The sequence below is a fragment of the Scyliorhinus torazame genome, chromosome 16 (assembly GCF_047496885.1).
Source record: "Scyliorhinus torazame isolate Kashiwa2021f chromosome 16, sScyTor2.1, whole genome shotgun sequence".
Lineage (NCBI taxonomy): Eukaryota > Metazoa > Chordata > Chondrichthyes > Carcharhiniformes > Scyliorhinidae > Scyliorhinus > Scyliorhinus torazame.
The window spans coordinates 177,428,749-177,454,742 of record NC_092722.1 but is presented as its reverse complement, the minus strand read 5'-3'; the positions used below and the strand labels follow the sequence as shown (position 1 = coordinate 177,454,742).

Genomic DNA, 25,994 nt, shown 5'->3' with positions numbered 1-25,994 from the left:
GCCCACTGGCCGTACGTGGGGGGGGGGGTCGGTACAATAGCGGCGACTGCACACCGCAGCGAAGTGTCCCTTCTTGCCGCAGGCCTTGCAAACGGCGCTCCGGGCCGGGCAGCGTTGTCGGGGGTGTTTTGGCTGTCCACAGAAGTAACTTTTGGGGCCCCCGGGGTTGGTTGGCTGCCGTGTGGCACAGGCGTGGGGTTGGCTGAGTGGGGTCCCCGATGGGGCGGCCGTCTGCGGAGTCCACGATGCGTAGGAGGGGTGGGCCGCGCGGCCAGGGGTGTCGGCCTGGATGTTGTGCGAAGTGACCGTCAGCAAGAGCGCTAGCTTTTTGGTTGCCACAAGGTCGAGCGTGGCCCCTTCTAAGAGGCGCTGGCTGATGTAATCCGACCCTATCCCCGTAACAAAAGCGTCTCTCATGAGCAAGTTCGAGTGTTCCGTGGCCGTGACGGCCTGACAGTCACAGTCTCTGACTAGGGGAATTAGAGCACGCCAGAAATCTTCCACTGACTCACCAGGAAGTTGACTACGAGTGGAGAGGATGTGTCTGGCGGAGAGCGTGTTAGTCCGCTGAGCGTAGTTTTCCTTCAGTAGCGCCATGGCAGCTTCGTAGGTCGGCGCGTCCTGGATAAGCGGAAAGACGTTGGAGCTCAGCCGCTTGTAGAGGATCTGAATCTTCTGAGCTTCCGGAATTGGGTCTGGTGCAGACCTGATGTAAGCTTTGAAACAGGCTAGCCAATGTTCAAAGTCCTTTTTGGCGTTTCTGATTGCGGATCCAGCTGCAGGCGATCCGGCTTGATGGGGAGGTCCATCTTCTGAAAACTTTAGTGTAATAAATTGATGCACGGTCAGTTACACAAAGACGAGAGTTGGATGCAATCGAGGCTTTATTACACTAAGATGTGTGGCCTCCTACAGCAGCTGGCGAAATAGCTGCTGTACGAGGAGCACACATATTTATACTCCGCCTACTGGGCGGAGCCAGCAGGCAGGGAACTACCTCCGTACCTGTAGTACAGGGCCTTACCGGAAAGCACCTAATATGTACATCAGTGGTGACTACCACATGGTGTCTCCTGCTTCAAGTTGAAATTCTTGAAATATCCTGAAAAGTGCCCATTGTTCTGTCCTCAGCTTTTGCTTTCTTTCTGTGTCCGGGAAGATGATTTTATCCTGAGGACTGCCCTGCAATTCAGTTGTCATGCTGGACATTGTACCCTGTTGATGATGCTGCCTTTTTTCCGACAGGGCAGTGTGTAATATGAGTGTGTCTGCCTGTACCGCTGGTTATCCTGATTTAGCAAGTTCATGTTTAGCCGAATATGGAAAATGGGATTTGTGCATAGTTTTAATCCTAATCATTTTTCATTTCTTTCTTCTTCCCCTGCATGGGTCTCTCTCTTCAGCTTGTTTTGGTACTATTGCAGCTGACAGAGTGTCTTATCTGATATCGGAGCAGGCTGAAGTGGAATCGGTATCCATGGTTGAGGATGGGGGATAAGGGTGGGCCTAGCTATCCTTTGTATGACGGTAGTTTCCGTGAATTGGCTTGGTTTGTGTGTTCCCTCCTTAGGGGTCTCGTATTTCCTCTCTCGTCTGAGTGGGCCTGGTCCTGGTTTTGCTGGCCTGGTGGAATTGGGGGGGGGGCGCTCTTGGGGGTTGGGGACCAACCCTCCCTCCAAGGGTCCCCAGTTGAAGGGTGTCTTGACGTCTCTCCTTCTTCCTGGCTAGGGCTGGAATTTATCCTTCCTCTCCTTGTGTGAATGGGAGTGGTGCCCTGCCCTAGATAGGTTGGATCAGTGTAGGCTCAGAGCGGTATAGGTTTGCGGTTGTGTGAGAGGTCCTGCCGACATAATTTTCTGTGCTCTCTTTTTAGTACGGGCTAGGCCTGGCTTGGCGCCGTGGTCAGTATCCTGTTGTCCCCAGAGATCGGGAGTACTCTCCTCTGTGGGCGCCTTGGGGGAGGGTCTGCTGGGCTGGGTTCGGCCCCTTGGGTTTTGGGGGACTTAGATGGACTGAGCACTGCACTGAATAGATACCCTGTTTTTTTCCCCTGGGGTAGGTGAGGCGCATGGGGCAGGCAATTACCTGAGAGGTGTGGGGTTTGGGTCGGATGCTGTTTCCCTGTTATCCGTGTGATTAGCTCTGATGGTTCTTGCTTTTTCTTCTGGGATGTCTTGGAGGTTGACGTCTCCAATGCCTTTCTCACGTAGCCTTTGCTTTTTCCCTGAGATACTTAGAGAAGCAGCTCAATCCTGGCCACGTTGAAGCCAGCTGGGTTCCGATGTCCGGGATATTTAGTAGTGGATCCACTTTGAATGTTAATTTTAAGGTGGAGTTGGCTTTTCTCCTGGGCGGTCCTGGTGGATGGGGCAGGTTGCCTGGTGCCAGGGGAGAGGAGGGGTCAGCCCTCCCTCTCAGGGTCTCCTATTGAGGAGCATCTTGATGGCTCTCCCCTTTGACTGGGACCGGAATGATTAACCTTACTCAGGTTTTAGGCTGCGTCGGTTCCCCTTGTTGTCTGCTTGTCAGTTGAATGGTCTATTGCCCTTCGGCTTATGGTCCTTCCATGAGTGCTGTGCTGCGTCAGGACCTGAGCTCTTATTTATCAGGGGGATCAGCCGAGGACCCGGGTTCGATCCCGGCCCCAGGTCACTGTCCGTGTGGAATTTGCACATTCTCCCCGTGTTTGCGTGGGTCTCACCCACAACCCAAAGATGTGCAGGTTAGGTGAATTGGCCACGCTAAATTGCCCCTTAATTGGAGAAAAAAAGAATTGGGTGCTCTACATTTATTTTAAAAGAAGAAATTGAAGAGGGCCTGAAGGGCTATGTGAATTAATAATAATAAAAACTAAAATCAAATGTGAGAAAATGACAAAAAAGGTCAGCTTGAGTTCTTTTGCGATTGGCTTCTGAGGTGTTCACAGGCTGCAGGCAAAACAGAGCTGGTCAGGGGAGAGAGAGGAAAAGGTGCAAACCAACTTGTAAATATAGGAGCCAGGATCCTCCGATCCCAGTCCACCCACTACCGCTGCTCGCGAGAAGGGAGAATTTGGCGCTCAGCCAAAATTCCAATTCACTGCAGCGGGTCCGGAGAATCCCGGGCCCGGACAACCCCGCCGGTGTGCAAGGACGGAGAATTCTAGGGTTGTTTTTGTAGCTGTTATTGATTTGATGGAATCAGCTTCAATCTAAGAACAAAGACATCAGTAACCTGGGAGAACGCCTCTGAAGTCCATCAGCTTTGTGCCAATGTTTAAAATATGCCGGCAATTTCTTGTACCTTTCAATTGATTCTTGCATCAAAAAAGTATGAAATGGTTTATTTCTGTTCTGCTTATTCATACATCAAAGGTGTACATGCCAGCCCAGCAACAGCAAACCAAATGCTTTGAAAAGGCTGCTGCAGTGCTTAAATAAACAAGAGCTAGAGTCTTAAAAATAAACCTTATGATATGTGAAAACGAGTTAGACTGAAAGTGCAGTGGGATATAGGTTTGGGATAACATTAACTGCAAGTAAACCCGGGAGTGGATCACTTTTATTGTAGGGAAGAAACTTCATGAAAGCATAGTTTGTAGCAGTGGTGAGTTTTGCCTTCACTAAAGGGGCTATGAGCACTGAAAGCGTGTCATTTATTTTCCAATGGGATTTAATTTTCAGGTATCTCCTTATACCATCGCTCCCCTCTCCAGAAAATTATTGCAACGTGCACCGACAATAACACCCACCACGCCTTCACAATCCATAATCATAATACAAGAGTAGCCCATCCCATTCCTGAATATGTTCTTGTCCCAGACCTCAAGGCAGCCCAGAGACAGGCAGGGCACTTACTGAATGTGTGCAGATTTATCTAGTTTAACTTTTGTTTTTTCATGAATTTAAAATACCCATGTGATGAATGGTTACTGTACCCTTAACACCATGTAGGTGATGCCCCTTTAAGACCCTGGGGGACTCCGCCTCCGGCTCCACCCACCAGGGAGCCGTATATAAGGTGACGCCCTGTAGGTGGCACTCAGGAATAACACGTCTCGGTCACTGACTAGTTCTCTGCTTATTAAAGCCTTCATTTACCATTCTACACTCTCGTGTCGTTATTGAGGGTACTACAACCCAATTCATTTTTTCCAATTAAGGGGCAATTTAGCATGGTCAATTCACCTACCCTGCACATCTTTGGGTTGTGGGGGCGAAACCCACGCAAACACGGATGTGCAAACTCCACGTGGACAGTGACCCAGAGCCGGGATCGAACCTGGGACCTCGGCGCCGTGAGGCAGCAGAGCTAATTCACTGCGCCACCGTGCTGCCCTCTCGTTTACGGGCAGCACGGTAGCATTGTGGATATCACAATTGCTTCACAGCTCCAGGGTCCCAGGTTCGATTCCAGCTTGGGTCACTGTCTGTGCGGAGTCTGCACATCCTCCCCGTGTGTGCGTAGGTTTCCTCCGGGTGCTCCGGCTTCCTCCCACAGTCCAAAGATGTGCAGGTTAGGTGGATTGGCCATGATAAATTGCCCTTAGTGTCCAAAATTGCCCTTAGTGTTGGGTGGGGTTACTGGGTTATGGGGATAGGGTGGAGGTATGGACCTTGGGTAGGGTGCTCTTTCCAAGAGCCGGTGCAGACTCGATGGGTCGAATGGCCTCCTTCTGCACTGTAAAATTCTATGATCTATGATATCACAGAATCTCAGAATTGCTACAGAACGAATCTATTCAGCCCATCGAGTCTGCACCGGCTCTCCAAATGAGCATTATGATATGAGAGCTGGATTGACCAAGAGAACATAGAGCCAGATGAAAAAGCAACACCCCTGGGTTAGTGCCTAAAAGCAAATGGTAGTGAGAGAACATCACACAATTCCCACTGTGGACAAAAGAGTTGTCAACAAGCAAGGTATTTTCCAAATTAAATTTGAGATGCCACCAGCTGGAAGTTCATACTGTTTCAATGGAAGTCACAACATTTTGTCACTCATTGTGGACTTTACCAATGCAAGAGATTGGTATTTGGCATCAATGTTCACCAGAGATTTACCAACACAAAATTCATAAGGTGATACAAGGAACAGCCAACATCTCAGATGACATCATTATTCATAGGACCAATAGAGAGAGACAATAAAAGAGGCCGAAATTAGTATTGGCTGGATTGCATTTAGCAAGACCTGCGGTAAATACAGACAAATGCTTTCCAGCTGTGAGAGCTAACATTCATGGGCCATTAACCCACAATTGGTAGAATCAATCCAACTAAAGACAAGAAAGAAGCAATAGCAGAGGCACGTGAACCACTTGTCCATTCAGGGCATACATTGCTATACAAGGTGAACTGTGCATAATTGGGAAGTGTGTTCTCCGAGGAAGCAGACTGGTAGTGCCATGAATGCTTGGGTCTAGATGAGTGAGGCTAGCTCATGAGGGTCACTTGGAAGTGGTTGGTATGAAGCCAAACTTATAAACCAAAGAATGATGGCCAGGGGTGGAGAAACTTGTGGAGAAGTTTGTCAAACTATGTCACGAATGTCAACTTGTCAGTCGACCAAATCTATCAGAACAAGTCCGCAGTGCACCTACTGGCTGGACCATGGGAGGATGCATACACCTTAGGCCTCCTTCCATCAGGAGAGTCCATATTAGTGGTGATGACTATTACAGCTGTTTCTATGAGTATGTTGTGATGAAGTCTACAACAGCAGAGAAAACATTGTCTGCAGTGAGTAACTGAAATATCTTTGAGGCACGGTCTACTCTGCATTCAGAAAATGGGCCACAATTCATTTTACAAATGGTTGCAAATTACATGCGCATCACAGGCATTCGCCATCAGAGAGTGACCCCCTAAATGTTCACAGGAACTTGGGAATGTGGAACAACAAAATCATTCCTTCGAAAAACGGAATGAGGATTGTTCAGAGCATAGTTTGGAAGGAGGCATTGCTGTCATATGTGGCCATGTATAGAGAAACTCCACACACCCCGACGGGAACGGGCCCAGTTGAGCTGTTATTTGGATAAAATGTACGTAGCAAGGTGGCAGAGCTGAGGGACATCAGTGTTGATCAGGACGTTCAAGACCATGATGCAGAAAAGGGTGCTGCAAAGTTTTATGCAGGCCACGGAAGGGGAGCTAGACACAGTGTGATGTGATACCAGGAAATGAAGCACTACTGAGATAGGAGAGTTCAGGGAAATAGCATCTTACACCACATCATATTGTCATTGCCAAGAAGGGAAACAGTAGGCGAGATTCTCTGTTTGGGAGACTATGGACTGGATTCTCCGTTTCGCCGGCATCGCACTCACGCCCGCGCGTTTTCCCAACGGCGTGGGGGTGCCCACAATGGGAAACCCCATTGGCCGGCTGGCGGGACGGAGGATCCCGCCCTATGTTCTCCTGCCGGCGGAGAATTGCTACCGATTTACATTCCCGCTGGGTGCGCAAACCAGGAAGCAATTCACTATCCCTCGTCATGGGGAGGGATTCTCGAGGGAATCCTTCTATCGAACCACCATTTCAGCGGGCGGCCTAATAGCAAAGTTCTGCCGCCAGCCAACCCCCCCCCCCTTCACTGTAAATCAGCCCCCCCCCCCACCCGCATCTCAAAGCAGACCCCCATCCCTGGATTTTCTGGTTGGCCCCCCCTTCTCCCAAGTACTTGGGTGACCCAACCCGCCCTCCCCCCAGGAACTCCCTAACTAGGGAGACACCCCCACATGGTCACCCTGAATAGACAGACCACCCCCCAGAGACTCCCTAAGGAGTTACACTCTTGGCCCACCACAATGTCCAGCACGTCGGGCTTACATTTGGTGAGACCTGTAGTGATTCCTGCCCATGTGATTCCCAGCCAAGAGGACTGGAGAATCATGGGGGGGTGGGGGGCTGGAGAATAGAATGCCCCGCCCGCTAAGTGGATTCAAATAGATTTTTAAGACCCATTGGCAATCATTTGCATTCTCCCGCTGGCGTGCGGGCACAAACCCCGATCCCGCCGCCATTGGGGGTTCAGAGCATCGTAAACGGAGCTGCGCCCGATTTCCCCAGTGCCTGATTCTCCATCCCATCGGGAAACGTGCTTCGGGCATCCCGGGACGGAGAATTCACACCAGTGTAACTGTGCCATCACCAGAAGGAGTACTGTATGACAGAAATGCTTCATGCATCAAAATGTACCATGGTGACGAAGACGCAGCAGCAGATGAATCAGGCGGAGGAGCTGAGACGAAGCTGGCATCCAGCAATTCAGGAGTGCAGGCCAGTGATACTGTTGGCAGACAGACAGATTGCTATTCAGAGGGAAAAATATCAGTTCCCAAGGAGATGACATAACTTCTAATCCTGATGTGATGACTAGAGTTCCTGAGACAGCAGGCGGACCATGGTGTGAGAGGAAACCACCGAAACAACAGAGACATAGAGGAGCATTGAATTACATACTGATATTTATCACAATTAAATTGCGATAGAGAACTAAAGTGAGAGACCGAACAAAAAAATGAAATTCTATTGGACTGTAATTCACTGAACTTACCTGGCATTCGTATTAGAAGAAATTAATTTACCCAGTGAGTTAGGAAAATAATGATTTGTTACGTTTGGTTGCTAAATTTATTGCAGTATGTTGAGTAAGGGTTATCAAGCTACATGTAACAAACCAAAAAATCATGGTTTTGGTCTAATAAGGGACAGATGTCATAATGACATCTGATTGTGTGTGATTGTATTCGATACAATATGTTACTCGAGTAAGATACTGTAAAGTACAGGCTGTAATACATATGGGGTCACCAGTTCTAGAAGGTTTAAAATCACATATTTTAGGAAAACAAAGGTAATTTTAAGGAATTTATTGTTGTATTGGTAAACATTAGAAATAAGGTATAGTTTTAAGTGAGTTTAATTTAACGTTTCTGTCCCTGGAAGGCTAGATTCACGTTGAGCAAAGGTGTTTGTATGTGTGGGGGTTGGTTAAGTTCCAACTGTGTTTGTATTGTGCTTAGAGAGGGTTATGAGTGAAGAATAAAGAAAAGGTATAAGCACATGGCTATTGCTTAACAACTGGGGCCATATAAGGTAGAGAAGCGTTTACGTTTTAGTTTACTAAATTGATTGCAGTTGAAGATAGGTAGTGAGAGAGAAGGCAGCTTTCACAGCGCTGCTAGAAGCAGTTGGTTTTAGAAGGCAAAAGAGGGAACATCTCTCTCAGTTTTGCTAGAAGGAAAGCCATACTATGGTGTAATGGTTAAGAAAACAGATACCGGAAATAGGTCCAGCTAGTTAAGGAAACTAGAGGAATGAAGAGAAGTGTCCAAGACGTCTGGAGTTAAGTGTGCAGAGATCCGTGGCAGCACGGTGGTGCAGTGGTTAGCACTGCTGCCTCATGGTGCCGAGGTCCCACATTCGATCCCGGCCTTGGGTCACTGTGGAGTTTGCACATTCTCATATGTTTGCGTGGGTTTCGCCCCCACAACCCAAAGATGTGCAATGTAGGTGGATTGGCCACGCTAAATTGCCTCTTAATTGGAAAGAATTAATTGGGTACTCTAAAGTTATTTTTTAAAAGGTGTGCAGAGACCAAGGTATGGCTCACAGGGGCGGCATGGTGGCACAGTGGGTTTCACTGCTGCCTCACAGCCAGGGATCTGGGTTCAATTCTGGCCTTGGGTGACTGTGTAGAGTTTGTACGTTCTCCCCATCTCTGCGTGGGTTTCTTTCGGGTGCTCCAGTTTCCTCCCACAGTCCAAAGATGAGCAGGGTAGGTAGATTGGCCACGTTAAATTGCCCTGCAGTTTCCAAAGATGTGCCGATTGGGTGGGGTTATGGGGATGGGGCGTAGGTGGGGTGCTCTTTCAGAGAGTGCAGACTCAATGGGCATAATGGCCTACTTTTACAGGGATTCTATGATTCCAAAGGGATAATTGCAGTAACTAGATTTAAAGTGGGACAGCAAACTTCAGAGGTCGCTGAAACATTTGATGTAATTTTAATGCAGTCCAGGAATCGGCAGTTAAAGCAATAGTGATCAGTCTGCACAGCAGTCCAGACAAAGAATTCCTAAATGGGGTTGGTGTAAAATCCTGGACTAGATTTTCTATTAAAAGCAGAGCAGAAGCTTTGTTTAAAAGAATCATTTCTAAAACCCGGACTGGATTTCGGAATGCAAAGCTAAGGAAAAGCATTATTGTGAGAGAAGATTTTAAAGCAGGTTTTGGGGAGTGGAGTTTGGAAACTCCCATGTGACATTCACCTCGGGGGATTCTGAGGCGAAATTACAGACTTGGATTCAGAGCGGAGTGCATATATTTGCCCACTGTCATCTGGGGCGGGATTCTCTCCTACCCGGCGGGGCGGTGGGACCCGGCGCCAAGGAGTGGCGTGAACCACTCCGGCGTTTGGCTGCCCCAAAGGTGCGGAATCCTCCGCTCCTTCAGGGGCTAGGCCCGCCCCGGAGTGATTTGCACCCCGCCGGCCGGCAGGGAAGGGGCTTGGTGCCACGCCAACCGGCGCTGAAGGGCTTCCGCCGGCCGGCGCGAGTTGGCGCATGCGTGGGAGGGCCAGCGTGTGCTGGCGTCATCCCGATGCATGCGCGGGAGGGTTCGTCTCCGCATTGGAGACCTTCCGGGGCAAGATCCCCCCACGCCCCCCGAGAACTCCGGAGACTGCCCGCGCCACCAGGTCCCGCCGGTAAGGACCTACTCCAATTTACGCCGGCGGGACTGGCAAAAAACGGGCGGGACTTCGGCCCATCGTGGGCCGGAGAATTTGGGCGTCCCCGGGGCCCATTGAGTCGCGCCGGTCCCCGCCATTCTCCGAGGAGGGCGGAGCTATTCACGCCGGGGCGATTTTTGAGGGGCTGGAGAATTCGGAGGACGGCGGGGGCGGGATTCACGCCGACCCCCGGCGATTCTCCGACCCGGCGGGGGGTTGGAGAATCCCGCCCCTTGTATGCGGAAAGGGACTTTGCATTAATGAGACCATTGCAGAATATACTTTGTAACCTGTTACTCCTAAAACCTTTGTAATTGGTTGAATTAAGAGGGATGTTAAAGGAGTGTAGCATAATAATCCAATTTTTCATCTTTAATAAATGTTTTTTCTTATTGTTAAAACTAATTAGCAGTCCAGTGACTCTGTTCTTCCCCGTTTTATTAATAAAAAGTAACGGTCACAGTCTATTGAGCCAGGGTTCCATTCTGGGATCTTCCCATCCAGTTATAACATCAACTGGGCTGGTAACACAGGTTGGGGAGTTAGTCCGTATGGCAGATTAAATAATGTTGTTCTTGCAGTTAAATCTGTGACTTTGAGTGATGTTCATTCAGCCTGAGATGTGACACCCATATTCACTGCTACACTGCAGTCAAATACCAAACAAGAAGGGGTTGTAACTTTTTCAGACGAGCAATAGGTGGTGGATTGCCACTCTGTTGAGACTTAACTGCGCGAAAATGCTGAAGCGGTTCCCGGCTCCAGCGGTGAAGTGTAAAAGTGGTGCACAGGAGGACACGCCTCCTTTTTTACACCACTTGCTGCCGTAAGGCAGGTGAGTTTAAATGTCACATTGAAAATAGGCCAGGGAGAAGGTAAGTGACGAAGGTAAGCAAATGGGATGTGGAGAGTCGGGCATTGGGGGAAATCAGACAGAGGTGGGGACAAGTAGGACATCGGGGAGGGGGGAAGTCACACATCAGTGTGGGGGGGGAACTAGATATTGGGGTGAGGGGAAGTCACACATCAGTGTGGGGGGGTGAGCTAGATATTGGGGTGAGGGGAAGTCACACATCAGTGTGGGGGGTGAGCTAGATATTGGGGTGAGGGGAAGTCACACATCAGTGTGGGGGGGGAGCTAGATATTGGGGTGAGGGGAAGTCACACATCAGTGTGGGGGGAGCTAGATATTGGGGTGAGGGGAAGTCAGACATCAGTGTGGGGGGGCTAGATATTGGGGTGAGGGGAAGTCAGACATCAAAGGGGAGTCGGACATGGGGTGGGTGGGGTGTTTAGACATCAGAGGAGGGAGTCGAACATGGGGGGATTTGGACATCGCGAGGTAAATCACACATCAGAGGGTATGTGCTTCAGATGTCGGGGAGGGTGCCGGAATCGGGGAGGGGGCAGTTTGTGTCGGGAGGGGCTCAGGTGGGAGGGGAATGGTCAGGTTATTGATGATTAAGTCCGATCAGATCGGGGATTTGGTCGTGGGAGAGGGATTGTGTAATGCCCTGTCGATGGGGAGGTGCTAAATATTGTGGGGGGGGGGGGGGGGAGTTCCACTGGGAGGTCCGGAATGTGGGAGGGCGCGAGCCCCGCGTGGGCTCGGTCCGGTTGTTTGAAATAGTTGCACTAAATTCAGAAGCACTTTTATTTCTCCCAACTCTTTCAGATTAACTGTGAATGTAAAACTAGCAGAACTATCCGAAGTTGGCGATTTAAATCACTTTGTGGGACGGTCGCCAGCTGCTCAATTGTCCAGGGGAAGTTAGTTCTTCTGGGCAATGGCTGGGTAAGCCCTTACCTGGGAACTTCCAAGAGGGACTTCCCCAGCACATCTTTGGGGTACCCCCAAACCTAACGCTGAGGAACCAGGAAGTTACAGAAATGTAACAGTCTATTCAGTCTACTGGTCACATGGTGACAGCAAGAAGTACACTGGATGGAACTCAAACAAGCGTGATTATTTCTCATTTGAACCAGAAGACATAACATGAATTTCAAATAATTTATTTTCTTTCAAACCTTATTGATAGTAATAATAGCAGACGTATACATTTAAAATAAATGAGTTAACGCAATCCACCAAATTGAAAGATGCGGAAGTGACTGGATCAAGCATCTTGTTTTCTTTTCTTGTTCATGAAACAAATGTGTTTCTTATATAAAAAGAATTAACGGATAGCACGGTGGCGCAGTGGTTAGCCCTGCTGCCTCACAGCGCCGAGGTCCTGGGTTCGATCGCGGCCCTGGGTCACTGTCCGTGTGGAGTTTGCACATTTTCCTCGTGTCTGCGTGGGTCTCACCCCCACAACCCAAAGATGTGCAGGGTGGGTGGATTGGATACGCTAAATTGCCCCCTAATTGGAAATTTCTTTTTCAAATAAAATTAGATTAATTAACTGCAAATGCTGATATTTGGGACTGTGATTTTTATAGCCCTGGTTACTCTGCTTCCACAGCCCTGTTAGAATTGCATCCTTTACTTACTGCTGCCTCCCCTTGTCCTTGCAGTAAGATTTGAAACACATGACAAACTGTGCTTTAAAAAGATCAGGAGGTTTCAGCTGGTTTTAGAATACCACTGGCCTTTCAGCTGTACTGGAAATCCCTGACAGGTTAGTACATCCATACCTCAAGTGAAACAGCAGCACAGCCTGAAATAATTGACAAGATATAGGGTTGCTCATTAAATTTGGAATGTGCTTGTTCTATGGTCAGAGCAAAAAGTAGCTGACACAAATCCAAAAGGAGAAGGCTAACTAGATGACAGCTTCTTGGGGACAGTCCAGTGCAGGAAGCAGTTGGTGCACTAAAATTGAATATCTCACTGGTTATCCCTTGAGGGTGTTACATTAACAATAACAAAAGGTCAAATAAAGGGCTTGAATCTAATGGTGTATATCCACAGGGAGCAGAAACAGCACTGTGGGAGGTGAAAGATTGCTGACTTTATCATGCCCTCTACTTACATAACTGAGATACAGTTGGCGCATGTTGAAATATAAATAGATGGTTAACAGTCCTCTAATAAAGACAACCGCCATGTTTAAAACGTTGGCCTACTTGACCCCTAATCAGAAAACAACAGGTGTGAGTCTCAAAGCGCACTAACGTCACCTGGACTAGCTGACACTAGTCAGCAGTGTCGAACTGAATGTAGCCCCTTATCCAAATAAGTCATTTCCCCCCCCCACATGGAAGGAAGAGACATTTTCTGCTGAATTGTGTAAGGCCGGGGAGGGGAGTGGGGTGGTGGGGCGGGGTGGGGGTGGTGGTGGTGGGGGGGGGGGGGGTACCAATGTCCATTCTACCTACAGATCGATTGCAATCTGGTAAACTTGACTTTATCATTGAACCATAGATGGGTGCAACTCAGAAGGAGACCATTCAGCTCACTGTGTCCACGTTGGCTCTCTACAAGAACAACTAGGCTAGCCCCAGTGGGGAACGTGTCACAGTTTTGTCTTTGTACTCGCACCTGCCAAACTTTCAATGACTTTTGGAAAGCATCTATTTCTTCATCATCCTTCCCTTGCAATTTGAGGTTCAGTTCATTTAGAATTGAAAAGATGTCTGCAAGTTAATACATAGTTGGCATCCAAGTTTCATCACCTCCTACTAACGTCCTACTCACCGCTCGAGCATTACAGGGGATCCACAGTCCAAGTTAGTAATACTTGGCGGAACTTTACGGAAGATCCAGCCTTGCACATGTTTTATCCTGCTGGCCGGCCAAAGTCAATAGACTTTTGAATGGCTCAGCAGTCCCGTCCCACCGTGATGGAGCCATACAATTACACTCATTGGGAACAGGTGTATAGGTTTTTGAAAACGTTATTCTCATTGGGTTTTTTTAACGTATATTTATTTAGGTTTTACATTTTCAAGGATAATGCAACAAAATAATACATCGCCATCAGCAAAGATCAAGAAAAAAGAACGCTCAGCATACATGAGTAGGGAGAGAGACAGGAGAACATCACCACCACTGGCTTGATACAATCAACAGACATAAATGGGCACTCACACAGCCCACCAGAAACCAAGGGTGAAACAGAATAAGGCCATGGAAAACATGGTGCGCACCCTCCCACGTCGCGTCAGCCCCCAATTACTACAAGAAATATTGTCAAATCTTCCGTGCCATGTTTGGGTGTACACCAACATACATGTTTCTCCCATCTCCAGCAGCACCAAAAGGCACCAACAACCCACCAAAGCCTCTTCTCCTCGGATACCACACCCATCAGTACCCATGTAGGAGCCAAGCACGGATTCTTCATACCCACCCTTACGAAAATAAAGAAACTATACGAAAACCCCAGTTCGAACCAACATCAGTCCGCACTATTACATAGAGAGAACCAGCAGCAACACGTTAAGATTATGATTAAATCTTCAGAGCCTTTCAAGAAAAGGCGAACGCCAATGAAAGAGGAGAATAGGTCGCTCAATCAACCAAAAGATCTCCCACCCCCCCGGGGAACACCAGGATATCTACCAAGCATAGAACTTGATTCATCACCAGGCTTCTGTGCACCAAAAAAGCAAAACTTCACCGCCCAGGATGCCCCCAATAAGCACCCTCGAAAGGGACAGCCAAGCCCCCAGAAGCAACACGATACTAGCCACAGTGCCAGACCTGGCCTCGAGCAGCACATCCCGACACACCAGGAAACTACACCCACAGGGCCTCCAACACAACCCAAAAATCTGCCGCCCCCACCCCCAGCCAAACCTGTACCTCTCCCACCCCATCCAGGGCAATGCACCGGCCCCACTAATACTCAGAAGAAAAGGATGATCACTCCAGCCCCAAATCGGGGGAGGCGGGGGGGGACCCCACTCAAGAAGAAGAAGAAATGTTAAGATCCCCAACAATTGAGCGTCCTCGGAGGGAGCGCCGATTCCCTCCCCCCCACCCCCCCAGTACAACCAGAGGAACGTCCCCGAAACCACCGAATCCAGCCAGGAATACTCAGATGAAGTGAGAAAGAAAGAAGCCCCCCAGGGAAGAGACACACGAACTGACTCAGAATGACCATCATCACAGAAAGGATACCAAGAGCAAATCCCTACCCACCACCCCAACAACAATTAGCCTGTCTCTCCTCAGCTTTCCCCTGTATTAAATCGTAGTGTTCTGGTAGCTCAAAAGAGCTCCCCAGAATAATATAATTGCCCAAGCCATCAAAGGATATAGGCATAGATTCTTGAATTCAAATACCTCAAAATTAAGAAAACAAATAACACGTGAATCCAAAAAAAAACCCGGCACGGATTAACTAACTGACGGGCTGTCCTCAATCTCAGTGAGGACTGAACTAACCCTACCAACGCCAACCAACCACCCTTCACCCCACTCTGGCTCCACTCACCCTTCTTATAAACAAGACAGTGGGGTAATAAAAACAGAGCACTCCCTACCACAACCATAAGGATAACAAGACATAATAACAAAAAAGGAGTAAAACTGTACACAGATCACACTTCACATAATCGACTCAGTATGATTTTGCTAAACCACACACACCCTCACACTCACATCCCGCACTCCCTTGCAGAAGAAAAGACAACCTTAAATATTAAATAATCAACAGTCACAATGGTGTAATGTCCAGGATTATAGAAGGATTGCCGGGTACATTGCAGAATAAAGACACCATCCACATTGCACGTGAAGATAAAGGATGAGCCAGGATCAGCGAGCAATCTTCAGGATCTCTCAAGGATTCCAACTATCGAAATACAAGGCACCATCACTTCCATCCTGCCATCCCTCCGACGACCAAGAGGTCCAAAGCCTAGGCCCTGGCCGGGAAGGGGAATGACTCGACCCCCTCAGCCATCTCCAACTTCCCACAACAAGCATCGAGAATAGGACCAGCGATTGGTGGACCTACCAGCCCCTGGCCTCGAAGATCGGATTTGTTGTGAATCCAGCCTCCGAAACAAAATTACCAAAACATGGGAGCCCATTTTCGAACTCAGTCGGGAACTCACCTCTCACCCCTCGCCAGGGACCGAGCCCACAAACACACTTTGCCTGGCCCCTTCCTCACGAACCCGTCAGGGTACACGACACATCAGGCAGCAGGATCTTGAAGGCACAAAGGCGGGCCCTCACCAGGGAAAGTGCTCTTTCGAGTGCAAGGACTCCCACATGAACCTTCACTAATCTCCCAATGGTACCCTGCAATTCCTCAAAGTGAGCTCGGGCGACCTGCATCGCAGAGCCTAGATTTTCATCCAGGACAATATTTTGAATGGCGGCCATCACCTGGATGGACACAGCACTGCCAAAGTGAGAGTCCGCTTAGCCACTACAAGCTGGTGCCCACCCCGCCCATTCCGACCGCCATGAACAAACAATAACTTTTACTATTTATCTTGGCTTTTCTTGCAAAGACGCCAATCAGGAACCTCCAGGGACATAGTGCAAGCCATGTAACCCAAAAGAAAGCAGATACGAAATGTGCACCAGGATAAAACATTAAAGGATGAGCAGGGGCGGAGCTCGCAAAATGTAACCGCTCCCGCGCTCACATCACACGGTGCCCTTTATTCTCATTGTTGATTGACGCTATTCACGATTATTCTTTCGTTTCCTATTTCATTAGAAAGACTAGTTTCTAGAATATTGTATTGCCTCGGTAAAGGAGTTCTATGTAAGTCCTGTACTATACAGACAGAAATAGTTTAGGGTGCTGTATGGCATTTATCAATATAGTTGTGATGACCTACCCAGAAGAGTAGGGCTGTGAAATCACCAGCCAAATCCACAAAATGTAGTTTGACATCAAGGTGATGAACCAGTGTTGTGGTGGCGCCATGTCATGTCGGAAACATTGAGGGAGGAATAAGACCTTCCCAGAAGATGTGTAAAGGATTTGCACCATGCCAGACATTCTACTTTCCAGTGCAGGATTGATGCCAATGCTTTTGCTGAGCTGTGGTAACCTACAGCAATCTATACTGTTTTAGAAATCAGTCTAATAGTGCTGGACTGCAAGCTTGAGCAACAAGTCCACTTTTTAAAGTATATGGCCAAATGAAAATGTCTTACATTATCATCAGTGATTAGACTTCAAAAGTAAATCGACGGCTGTAAAGTGCTTCAGGACATCCTCGGCTTGTAAAAGGTGCTACATTAGTGGAAGTCCTTCCTTATTTTTAAAATCCTTAAAATATACTTTAAATTTAATTTCCAAAATTGGGATGCTGTACATTGTTTTACATTAAAAAATAAGAACTCGGAGCAGGAGTCGGCAATTCAGCCCCTCGATCCCGCTCTGCCATTCAGTACGATCATGGCTGATCGCCACTCGGCCTCAACTCCACTTTCCTGCCCATTCTCCATAACCCTTCAACCCATTGCTAATTAAAAACCTGTCTAGCTCCTCCTTTACTCAATTTCCTGGCATCCACTGCACACTGGAGTGGTGAATTCCACAGATTCACGATCCTTTGAGAGAAATGACTTCTCCTCAACTCTGTTTTAAATCTGCTGCCCCTTATCCTAACACTTTGGCCTCTAGTTCTAGATTGCCCCACAAGAGGAAACATCTGCTCTACGCCTATTTTGTCAGTACCTTTTATCATCGTTCTCTGGATGGTTTGACAAGTTCAAAGAGTAGGCAGAGGTGATGCTTATGACACAACAGAGAGGAGATAGGAATGCCACATAAATGTTCAAGATAGATATTTAAAGTTTTTCAATATTGTCTTCTAATGACAAAGCTATTGCCGATCAGAATTTCAAATGTCTGGGATGTGATGACATGTTACTGCATGCATTATAACTGTAAGATGCTTGGCAGAACAAGGGTTAACATGAGACTGAAAGGTCGTACCCCCCCGTGTGATGTATGCAGTCACATGGTGAGAGATCTGTAAGCAGCTAGCCTGCAGTGTAGAGGACCACCATGAGTGACCATACCTTGGAACTGTAAATATTTAAAGCCTATCACAGAATTAACAGTGCAGAAAGAGGTCATTCGGCCCATCAGGTCTGCACGAGCCCTTGGAAAGAGCACCCTACCAAAGCCCATACCTCCACCTATCCCCACACTTCCACCCTATCCCCGTAGCTCCACCTTACCTTACCTTACCTTTTTTGGACACTAAGGAGTGTCGTGGAAATCATAATAAAGACAAATTCCGCGAGGTTCGATTTAAGGAAATTTATTTACACAAATATATTTGTGGAGAGTGTTCTAGCTGCATAGCCAGTGCATTGCACTCTGAGATTCGATTGAAGGAAGCATATTTTTATAGTCTGAAATAACAGCTTGAAGTAAACAGGCATGTTTATATTAAATAGACCTTGGAAAGTACGTAAGATGAAATACATAGTACGTATGTTGTTGCGCTTGGCTAAAAACAACTCGAGTACACATTTGTTATCTTTCGGACGACAATGTGTTTTCATAATAAGGCCGAGACCAGAATATTAAGCAGTATTTTGTTTATGTTACCTGACCTACTTATTTTAGTCCAAAAGCAGTGTTGAATTATAGTCAGGCATTTCCCAGCATGCTTCTAAGTTGGTTTATGTTAATTTCCCAAGGAGAATTTAGCATAGCCAATCCACAAACCTCTGCCCATCTTTGGACTGTGGGAGGAAACCGGAGCACCCGGAGGAAACCCACGCAGACACGGGGAGGATGTGCAGACTCCGCACAGACAGTGACCCAAGCCGGGAATCGAACCTGGGACCCGAGCGCTGTGAAGCCATTGTGCTAATCACTATGCTACCGGGCTGCCCACCAATAAATGTCTTTATGTTTAAGCACACAAGTCTCAAGATCTCAACAATGAGCCACTTCCTCTGCAACACAAAGAACCCATATTATGACATGGGGATTAATTTAAAATTATGTAGTCAGTAATTTGCGAGATCTAATTATGATTAGTTTTGTAATTTGCACCATGCTCGCAGAGGTTTAATCTTAAGTCTTTTTGCAAGTCCATATTTATTTACAAAAGACATTTCATTTTGTTGCAGAAATACCTGTCGCAGTTAGCTGAAGAAAGCATGAAGGAAGGTGAAAAGGTCCGAACTCCTGGAACAGAGGAGGAAGTTGGGATCATGCCACAGTTTGAAACGAAAAAACCTAATCCATCCTGAAAAAGCCAGTTAAGATTAAGCTTCAGAGTCTCCAATATCAAATAACCAATGGAATCAAAGCCTGGTTCTTAAGGTTATGTTCCAGGATGTGAAGCCTAAGTACCACACCAGGCCAAGGAAGGACTGACAGAAAAAGAGAGAGTGTGAGGGAGAGATGAACCTTTCAATTGAAGCGGTACTTCAGAAAGACATCTTCATTTTTCATTGACCAGGCAAATTATATTCAGGGAGTTTCTTCTTTTCAATTGTCACTGCGATCATGATCAAATGTACTGGTTTGATGAAAGAATTTTACTTGGACCATTTCATATGGGTAATTAATTTATGCCTCAATAACATATTGCTTGATTCAAGAGCAGATAATTAAAATAAGTTTTTTGTCAATTCTGTATAATTTATTAGAAGCACTAATTAGAAAACATGATTATTGAGAAAATCGTGTCTGGCAAACAGATATGAATTTAATAAAATATTTCTTGAAAATTTACATTGATCGTTTTCTTGCTTTTTAAACATTTTTTAGAATATCCAATTCTTTTTTTTCCAATTAAGGGCCAATTTATTGTGGCCAAACCGCCTACCATGCACATCTTTGGATTGTGGGGATGAAACTCACGCAGACACGGGGAGAATGTGCAAACTCCACACGGACAGTGACCCAGAGCCGGGATCGAACCTGGGACCTCGCCGCTGTGAGACAGCAGTGCTAACCACTGCGCCACCAGGCCACCCTGATAGTTTTGTTGCTGAGACTCACAAGGCCATTTTCTTGCCTGAAGACATTGGCATTGGTTGGTGCTGGATTATGTTCCACAGGTCGCAGACGCTCTCCGTCACCGAGTCCAATGATCATTCTTCACATGTGGGGCTAGAAAGCGAGTGGCAACAGCTTATTTGACTGTACTAGATTTCACAGCCACGTTTGCTCATATAATATAAAACAAGAGTCCCTCTCATTCACCCATTGCCTGAGTTCACTGATTTATAGTAGCTCCCAGTTCAACAACACCTCAAATTTAAAATTCTCATGCTGATGTTCGAATCTCTCCTTAGACTTGGACCTCCTTATCTCCCCCAACTTCACAACATTCCAAACACCTGTGTTCCTCTGGTGGAGATATGAGGCTGGATTCTCTGCACCCTCGCCCCGAAATCGCGGCTGGCACAGAGCGGAGAATCCATGTTCCTGCAAGAAATCGGGACTGGCGCCTGTTCACTGATTCTGCGTACGCCGCGCCGCCTGGGACCTACCTGGGGCCATTGCCAGAGGCCCGCTCAGCCATTCTTCGCCCCCGACAGACCGAAGTCCCGACGGCGTGGAACTAATGTGCTCCAGTCGGGATACTCGCGTGGAAGCTGCACTCTCAGTCCGCGGCCGCCCTGGTCGGGGCGGTCGAATCGGCGGCTGGGGGAGCCTTATAGGCAGCCGGGGAATGCTTGTGCGGGGGTTGAGGGTAGGGCGGCGGCCGATTGGGGGGTCTCTTTTGTGGGTCTAGCTCCACTGTCCAAGTCCGCCATGGAGCACGCCGCGGCCAGCGACGTGCGCATGCGGGGGCCCATATCTGCAGCAAAAGCTGCGAGATCTACTCCGGGTCCTTGCTAGCGCCCCCTGCAGGGCTAGGAATTCGTGTCCCTTTGATCCAAGTTTTTCTGGCTTAAACTCTACCAGCATGGGGACATAGTCCCAATAATGGAGAATCCAGCCTGGCAGTAATGGCAGTGAAGATAGGCGGCAGTATTGGGTTTCCTGATAGGTATCATGAGCCTGGTTTGCAGTGGGCATCCCTTATCATCCAGAAGTCTGCTTCCAGGTGGGTAAACATCGGGGATCTTGGCCACTACAGGCCAAAAGCATCATTGAAGACAACTAGGAATTTTTGCATGAACTTGCCTGTAGATCTTTTCTTCTGGCTGCATGTGGGCTGCATATTAATGGAGTGGAAGTTCTTCTGATTGACAAATACTCCTGGTTGTTCTGTGAGCACCTGGATTACCGCAGTTGATGGTACTTTCCACCTGTGCGAAGCTAGCCTGAGTCACAAAGCTGAATTCCTGCTCACTCTGACTGGCCTAATCAGATATAATTCCCAGCCCTGGCGAACAACCCATCAGTCACTTGTTTTGTGCCTTTTTGTGTGGTCAACTGGGAGGCCCTGTATGTGTTTGTGGCAGAGCCCTGGGAGGATCCACATGCAAAAATGTTGAGGGAAGTGTTGACTCTAAAATGTAATGGGTAATGCTTGACCTTTGGTTCCAGCAGCCAACAATCTCCTACGAAGCTGCAGATGGCTGATATATTGACCCTCCTGAAACACCGTTGTCCAGACATATCAAGGAATCTGACCTTCCAGGTGTAAACCCTGTTTAATGCTCCTGCGTGCAACCCCTCTCTGCTTGACCTATCCTTGCTGATTCCCCTCCCTGCTGGACCCCATTCCTGCTGGTTCCCATTCCTGCTGCTCCCATCTCTGCTGATCCCTTCTTTGCTGGTCCCCTCCGTGCTGGTTACCCTTGCTGCTTCTCCCCTCCCTACCTGTCCCCTCCCTGCTCCCCCACCCCCCTCGCTGCTGGTCCCCATCTCTGCTGGTCCCCTCCCTCCTGATCCCATCTCTGCTGGTTCCCCTCCCTAATGGTCTCCATCCCTGCTGGTCACCAACCCACCTGGTGCTGGTCATGCCTCTGCTGGTAATTTCTCTGCTGATTCCATCTTTTCTTGTCCCCATTCCTGCTGGTCCCATCTCTGTTGGTCCCATCTCTGCTGGTTCCCCTTCTTGCTGCTGCTCATCCCTACTGGTCCCATCTCTGCTTGTCCTCATCCCTGCTGGTTACCCTTCTTCTTGCTCCCCATCCATGCAGGTCCCATGTCTGCTGATCCCCATGTCTGCTGGTTCCATCACTGCTGGTTCCATCTCTGCTGGTTATTTCTCGGCTGGTTCCGTCTCTGCTGTGAGTGTTAGACAGCTGCTGGCTTCTGTTGTTGGTCATTTTGCTCCTCATCTGAGAATCCTGATGTGGTGTGATTCTAAGTGTTGAAAATAATCTCTCATTTGTTGAAAGTCAATGGAAGTTATCAACTTCTGTGGGAAGGTGGATTACTGTTATGACCCCCTGGGCTAATGCGCGGCCAATTCCAGCCTCACTTGACCCGGAGTTGCAACACAATTTGATTAACCAATAATTCTTACAAAAATACCCAAAGTCTTTGGCCCTTGGTTGCCCAATAATTACAGTCACCGGGTTTGTAAACTTAAACACAATTACTTTTTTATTTATAACAAGAACTGTAATGAGATCTGCAGAAAATACAACTGGTTAACTATTATGTAATTCCTAATCTTCCCACTTTAACTTGCCCTCTACAAACATACACACGCATTGGACAGACAAACACAGAATAATAATTATTATAATAATCTTTATTGTCATAATTAACACTGCAATGAAGTTACTGTGAAAAGCCCCTAGTTGCCACATTCCAGAACTTGTTCAGGTACACAGAGGGAGGATTCAGAATTGTCAGCCGGTACGGGAATTGAACCCACGCTGCTGGCCTTGTTCTGCATTACAAACCAGGGGCGGGATTCTCCGACCCCACGCCGGGTCGGAGAATCGCCGGGGGCTGCCGTGAATCCCGCCCCCGCTGTGTCCCAAAGTCTCCGCCACCAGAGATTCGGTGGGGGCGGGAATCGCACCGCGCCGGTCGGCGGGCCCACCCCCGCCGATTCTCCGGCCCGTGATGGGCCGAAGTCCCGCTGCTGGAATGCCTGTCCCGCCAGCGTGGCTTAAACCACCTTTTGAACAGTGGGACAAGGCGGCGTGGGCAGGCCCCGGGCTCCTGGGGGGGTACGGGGCGATCTGGCCCCGGCGGTGCCCCCACGGTGGCCTGGCCCGCTATCAGGGCCCACCGATCCGCGGGCGGGCCTGTGCCGTGGGGGCACTCTTTTACTTCCGCCTTCGCCATGGTCTTCACTATGGCAGAGGCGGAAGAGACCCCCTCCCCTGCGCATGCGCGGGGATGACGTCAGCAGCCGCTGACGCTCCCGCGCATGTGCCGACCCGCGTCACCCGGCGAAGACCTTTCGGCCCCGGCTGGCGTGGCGCCAAAGGCCTTTCCCGCCAGCCGGTGGAGCGCAAACCACACCGGCGCGGGCCTAGCCCCTCAAGGTGAGGGCTTGGCCCCTAAAGGTGCGGAGACTTCCGCACCTTTGGGGCGCCCGACGCCGGAGTGGTTCCCGACACTCCATTACGCCGGAACCCCCCGCCCCACTGGGTAGGGGAGAATCCCACCCCAGCTGTCTAGCCCAATGAGCTAAACCAAACCAAAGAAGGGAGGAGAGGGATGAAAGTCATAAGTAAACAAAAAAGAGTCTTTGTTTCAGATGGTTGTCTTTCAGCAGGCCTTCCTTCAAAGTAATATTTCAGATCCGGTACTCTGTTTGCATCCTGTAATGGTTTCCACTGTAGACTCATTCAGGTCTCTGAGGTTTCAGAAATACATCAACTCACAGCCTTTCTGGAAAGAGAGAAAGAGAAGGGAGAGACCTGTGTGTCCAGGTCTCAACTCTGCTTTCCTTGGGTCTCTGAAAGTCATTCCACTCAGGCAGGATCCAATCGCCACCTGTTACTGGGCAGAACACAGCCTTTTGACCAATTCATTGGCCACCAACCAACCCATCGGACTGAGTCCCACCCAACCCCATGGGTTCTGCTGTCCCAAGCTAGCAACACCATATACAATATTGCAATTTCTTGAATTCTTCATTCTCTCTGCTGCTTTACTTAAAGATATGTGTCCAGTAAGCATCTATGGATCAAAAATGAAGACGGCAAAACTAAAGAAAGGGCAAATAACAGAATCAACAGGCAGGGCCCTTACAATATTCTGAGGGTGGTTATACCAAGAAACCTAGAGATAATTGATAAGAAAGAAGATCCGTATCCAGTTGCATTTAATATTGAGAAATGGACAGTTTTACAAATTTGTGCTAAAGTATTCGGACACAAATTCAATAACACAGGAGCAAATTTGACATGGAAAACACATTGCAATTGGCTCCCAAGCTTTCAAAGTTTTTCAGTCCAACCAAGGTCAGAATTTTGCATTGCACCTGCAGTGGGTTTAATGATGGGCAGAAAGATAGTGTAGCTGGAGCTGGAAAACGTGTTTCCCACTCGCGTGAAAGGGCAGTGGGTACATGCATTCCCGCATTTCATGGCAGGTCACCATTCCCGCCAGAGGCCAATGTGAAGTTATTTTGTATCTCATTAATGGGATGTAGATGAAGCCCTGACTGCAATTCTGACCCCATCAAATCGACCGCACCACCAGCGGGAACACACCCAGACTGGAGGTCCCAAGGGTGACCAACATCCCCTCCTCTTCCCTTTGGGCGCCCATGAGCCTCTGCATGACACCTGGCGGAAGAGGGGCCCCAGAATGGAGGTTGAGATGCCCCACTGCCCTCCCGCATTGCCACAGCACCCATGGCTACAGTGATGAAGTGCAGGGCTGCACACATCTCCAACAGAAATCTGACATTTTGCTGGACGAGGTTCTCCTTGGGGTTCGCCATCCTCTCCATGGAGACATCCACGTTGCACAGGTCAAAACCATTTCATCAGAGAGTAGTCGGGAGCGAGCTGCCCTGGGAGTCCTCAACATCAACTCAGGACCCCATGAAGTCTCATGGCTTCAGGTTAAACAAGGACAAGGAAACCTCCTGCTGATGACTATATACCGGCCACCATCAGCTGATGAATCCTCCATGTTGAACACCACTTCGAGGAAGCACTGAGGGTGGCACGGGCACAGAATATACTCCAACATGGGACCTCAATGTCCATCACCAAGAGTGGCTCGGTAGTACCACCACAGACCAAGGTGGCCGGGTCCTAAAGGACATAGCTTCTAAACCGGGACTACGGCAGGTGGTAAGGGAACCAACAAGGGGGGAAAACATACTTGACCTCATCTTCACCAACCTGCCTGCTGCAGATGCATCTGTCCATGACAGTATTGTAGAAGTGACCACCGCTCAGTCCTTGTGGAGACAAAGTCCCATTTTCACATTGAGGGTACCCTCCATCGTGTTGTGTGGCACTACCACCGTGCTAAATGGGATAGACTTCGATCAGTTCTAACAACTCAAGACTGGGCATCCATGAGGCGCTGTGGGCCATCAGCAGTACCACCAACTCAGGGGATCAAACCTAGTTCAATGAAGAGTGCAGGAGGCCATGGCAGAAGCAACACCAGGCACACCTAAAAATGAGGTGTAAACCTGGTGAAGCTACAACATAGGACTACTTGTGTGCCAAACAGTATAAGTAGCTGACAGAGCTAAGCGACTCCAATGCATCAGATCTAAGACCTGCAGTCTGCCACATCCAGCCGTTAATGATGGTGGACAATTAAACAACTCACTGGAGAGGACTCAGTACATCTGTACAAAAGACAAGGCTGAAGCATTCGCAACAATCTTCAGCCAGGGGCAGCATGTGGTGCAGCGGTTAGCACAGCTGCCTCACTGCGCCAAGGACCCGGGTTCGATCCCGGCCCCGGGTCACTGACTGTGTGGAGTTTGCACATTCTCCCCATGTCTGCTTGGGTCTCACCCCCACAACCCAAAGATGTGCAGGGTAGGTGGATTTGGTCACGCTAAATTGCCCCTTAATTGGAAATTTCCTTTCAAAACAATCTTCAGGCAGAAGTGCCAAGTGGCTGATCCATCACAGTCTCCTCCAGAGGTCCCCAGCATCACAGATGTCAGTCTTCAGCCAATACCATTCACTCCACACAATATCAAGAAACAGTTGAAGGTACTGACAATATTCCAGCAAAAGTACTGAAGATTTGTGCTCCAGAACCTGCCACACCCCTAGCGAAGCTGTTCCTGTACAGCTACAACACTGGCATCTACCCAGCATTGTGGAAAATTGCCAGGTGTGTATCCAACCCAGCCAATTATCACTTTATCAGTCTACTCTCCATCATCAGCATGGAAGGAGTCATCAACAGTGCAATAAAGCAGCACTTACTCAGCAATAACCTGCTCACGGACACTCAGTTTGGGTTCCGCCAGGGTCACTCAGCTCCTGACCTCATTACAGTCTTGTTTCAAGCATGGACAAAATAGCTGAAT

General features: G+C 48.5%; 1 protein-coding gene across 1 annotated transcript in view; it reads left to right on the top strand.

Moving 5' to 3' along the window:
* rbm20 (RNA binding motif protein 20) overlaps window positions 1-19,339 on the top strand; it is a 274,255-nt gene extending 254,916 nt beyond the window's left edge. Inside the window, 1 exon segment of the mRNA XM_072479520.1 lies at window positions 18,730-19,339. Coding sequence (XP_072335621.1) covers window positions 18,730-18,852 — 123 coding nt within the window. The 3' untranslated portion in view covers window positions 18,853-19,339.
* Window positions 19,340-25,994: the final 6,655 nt, after the last annotated feature.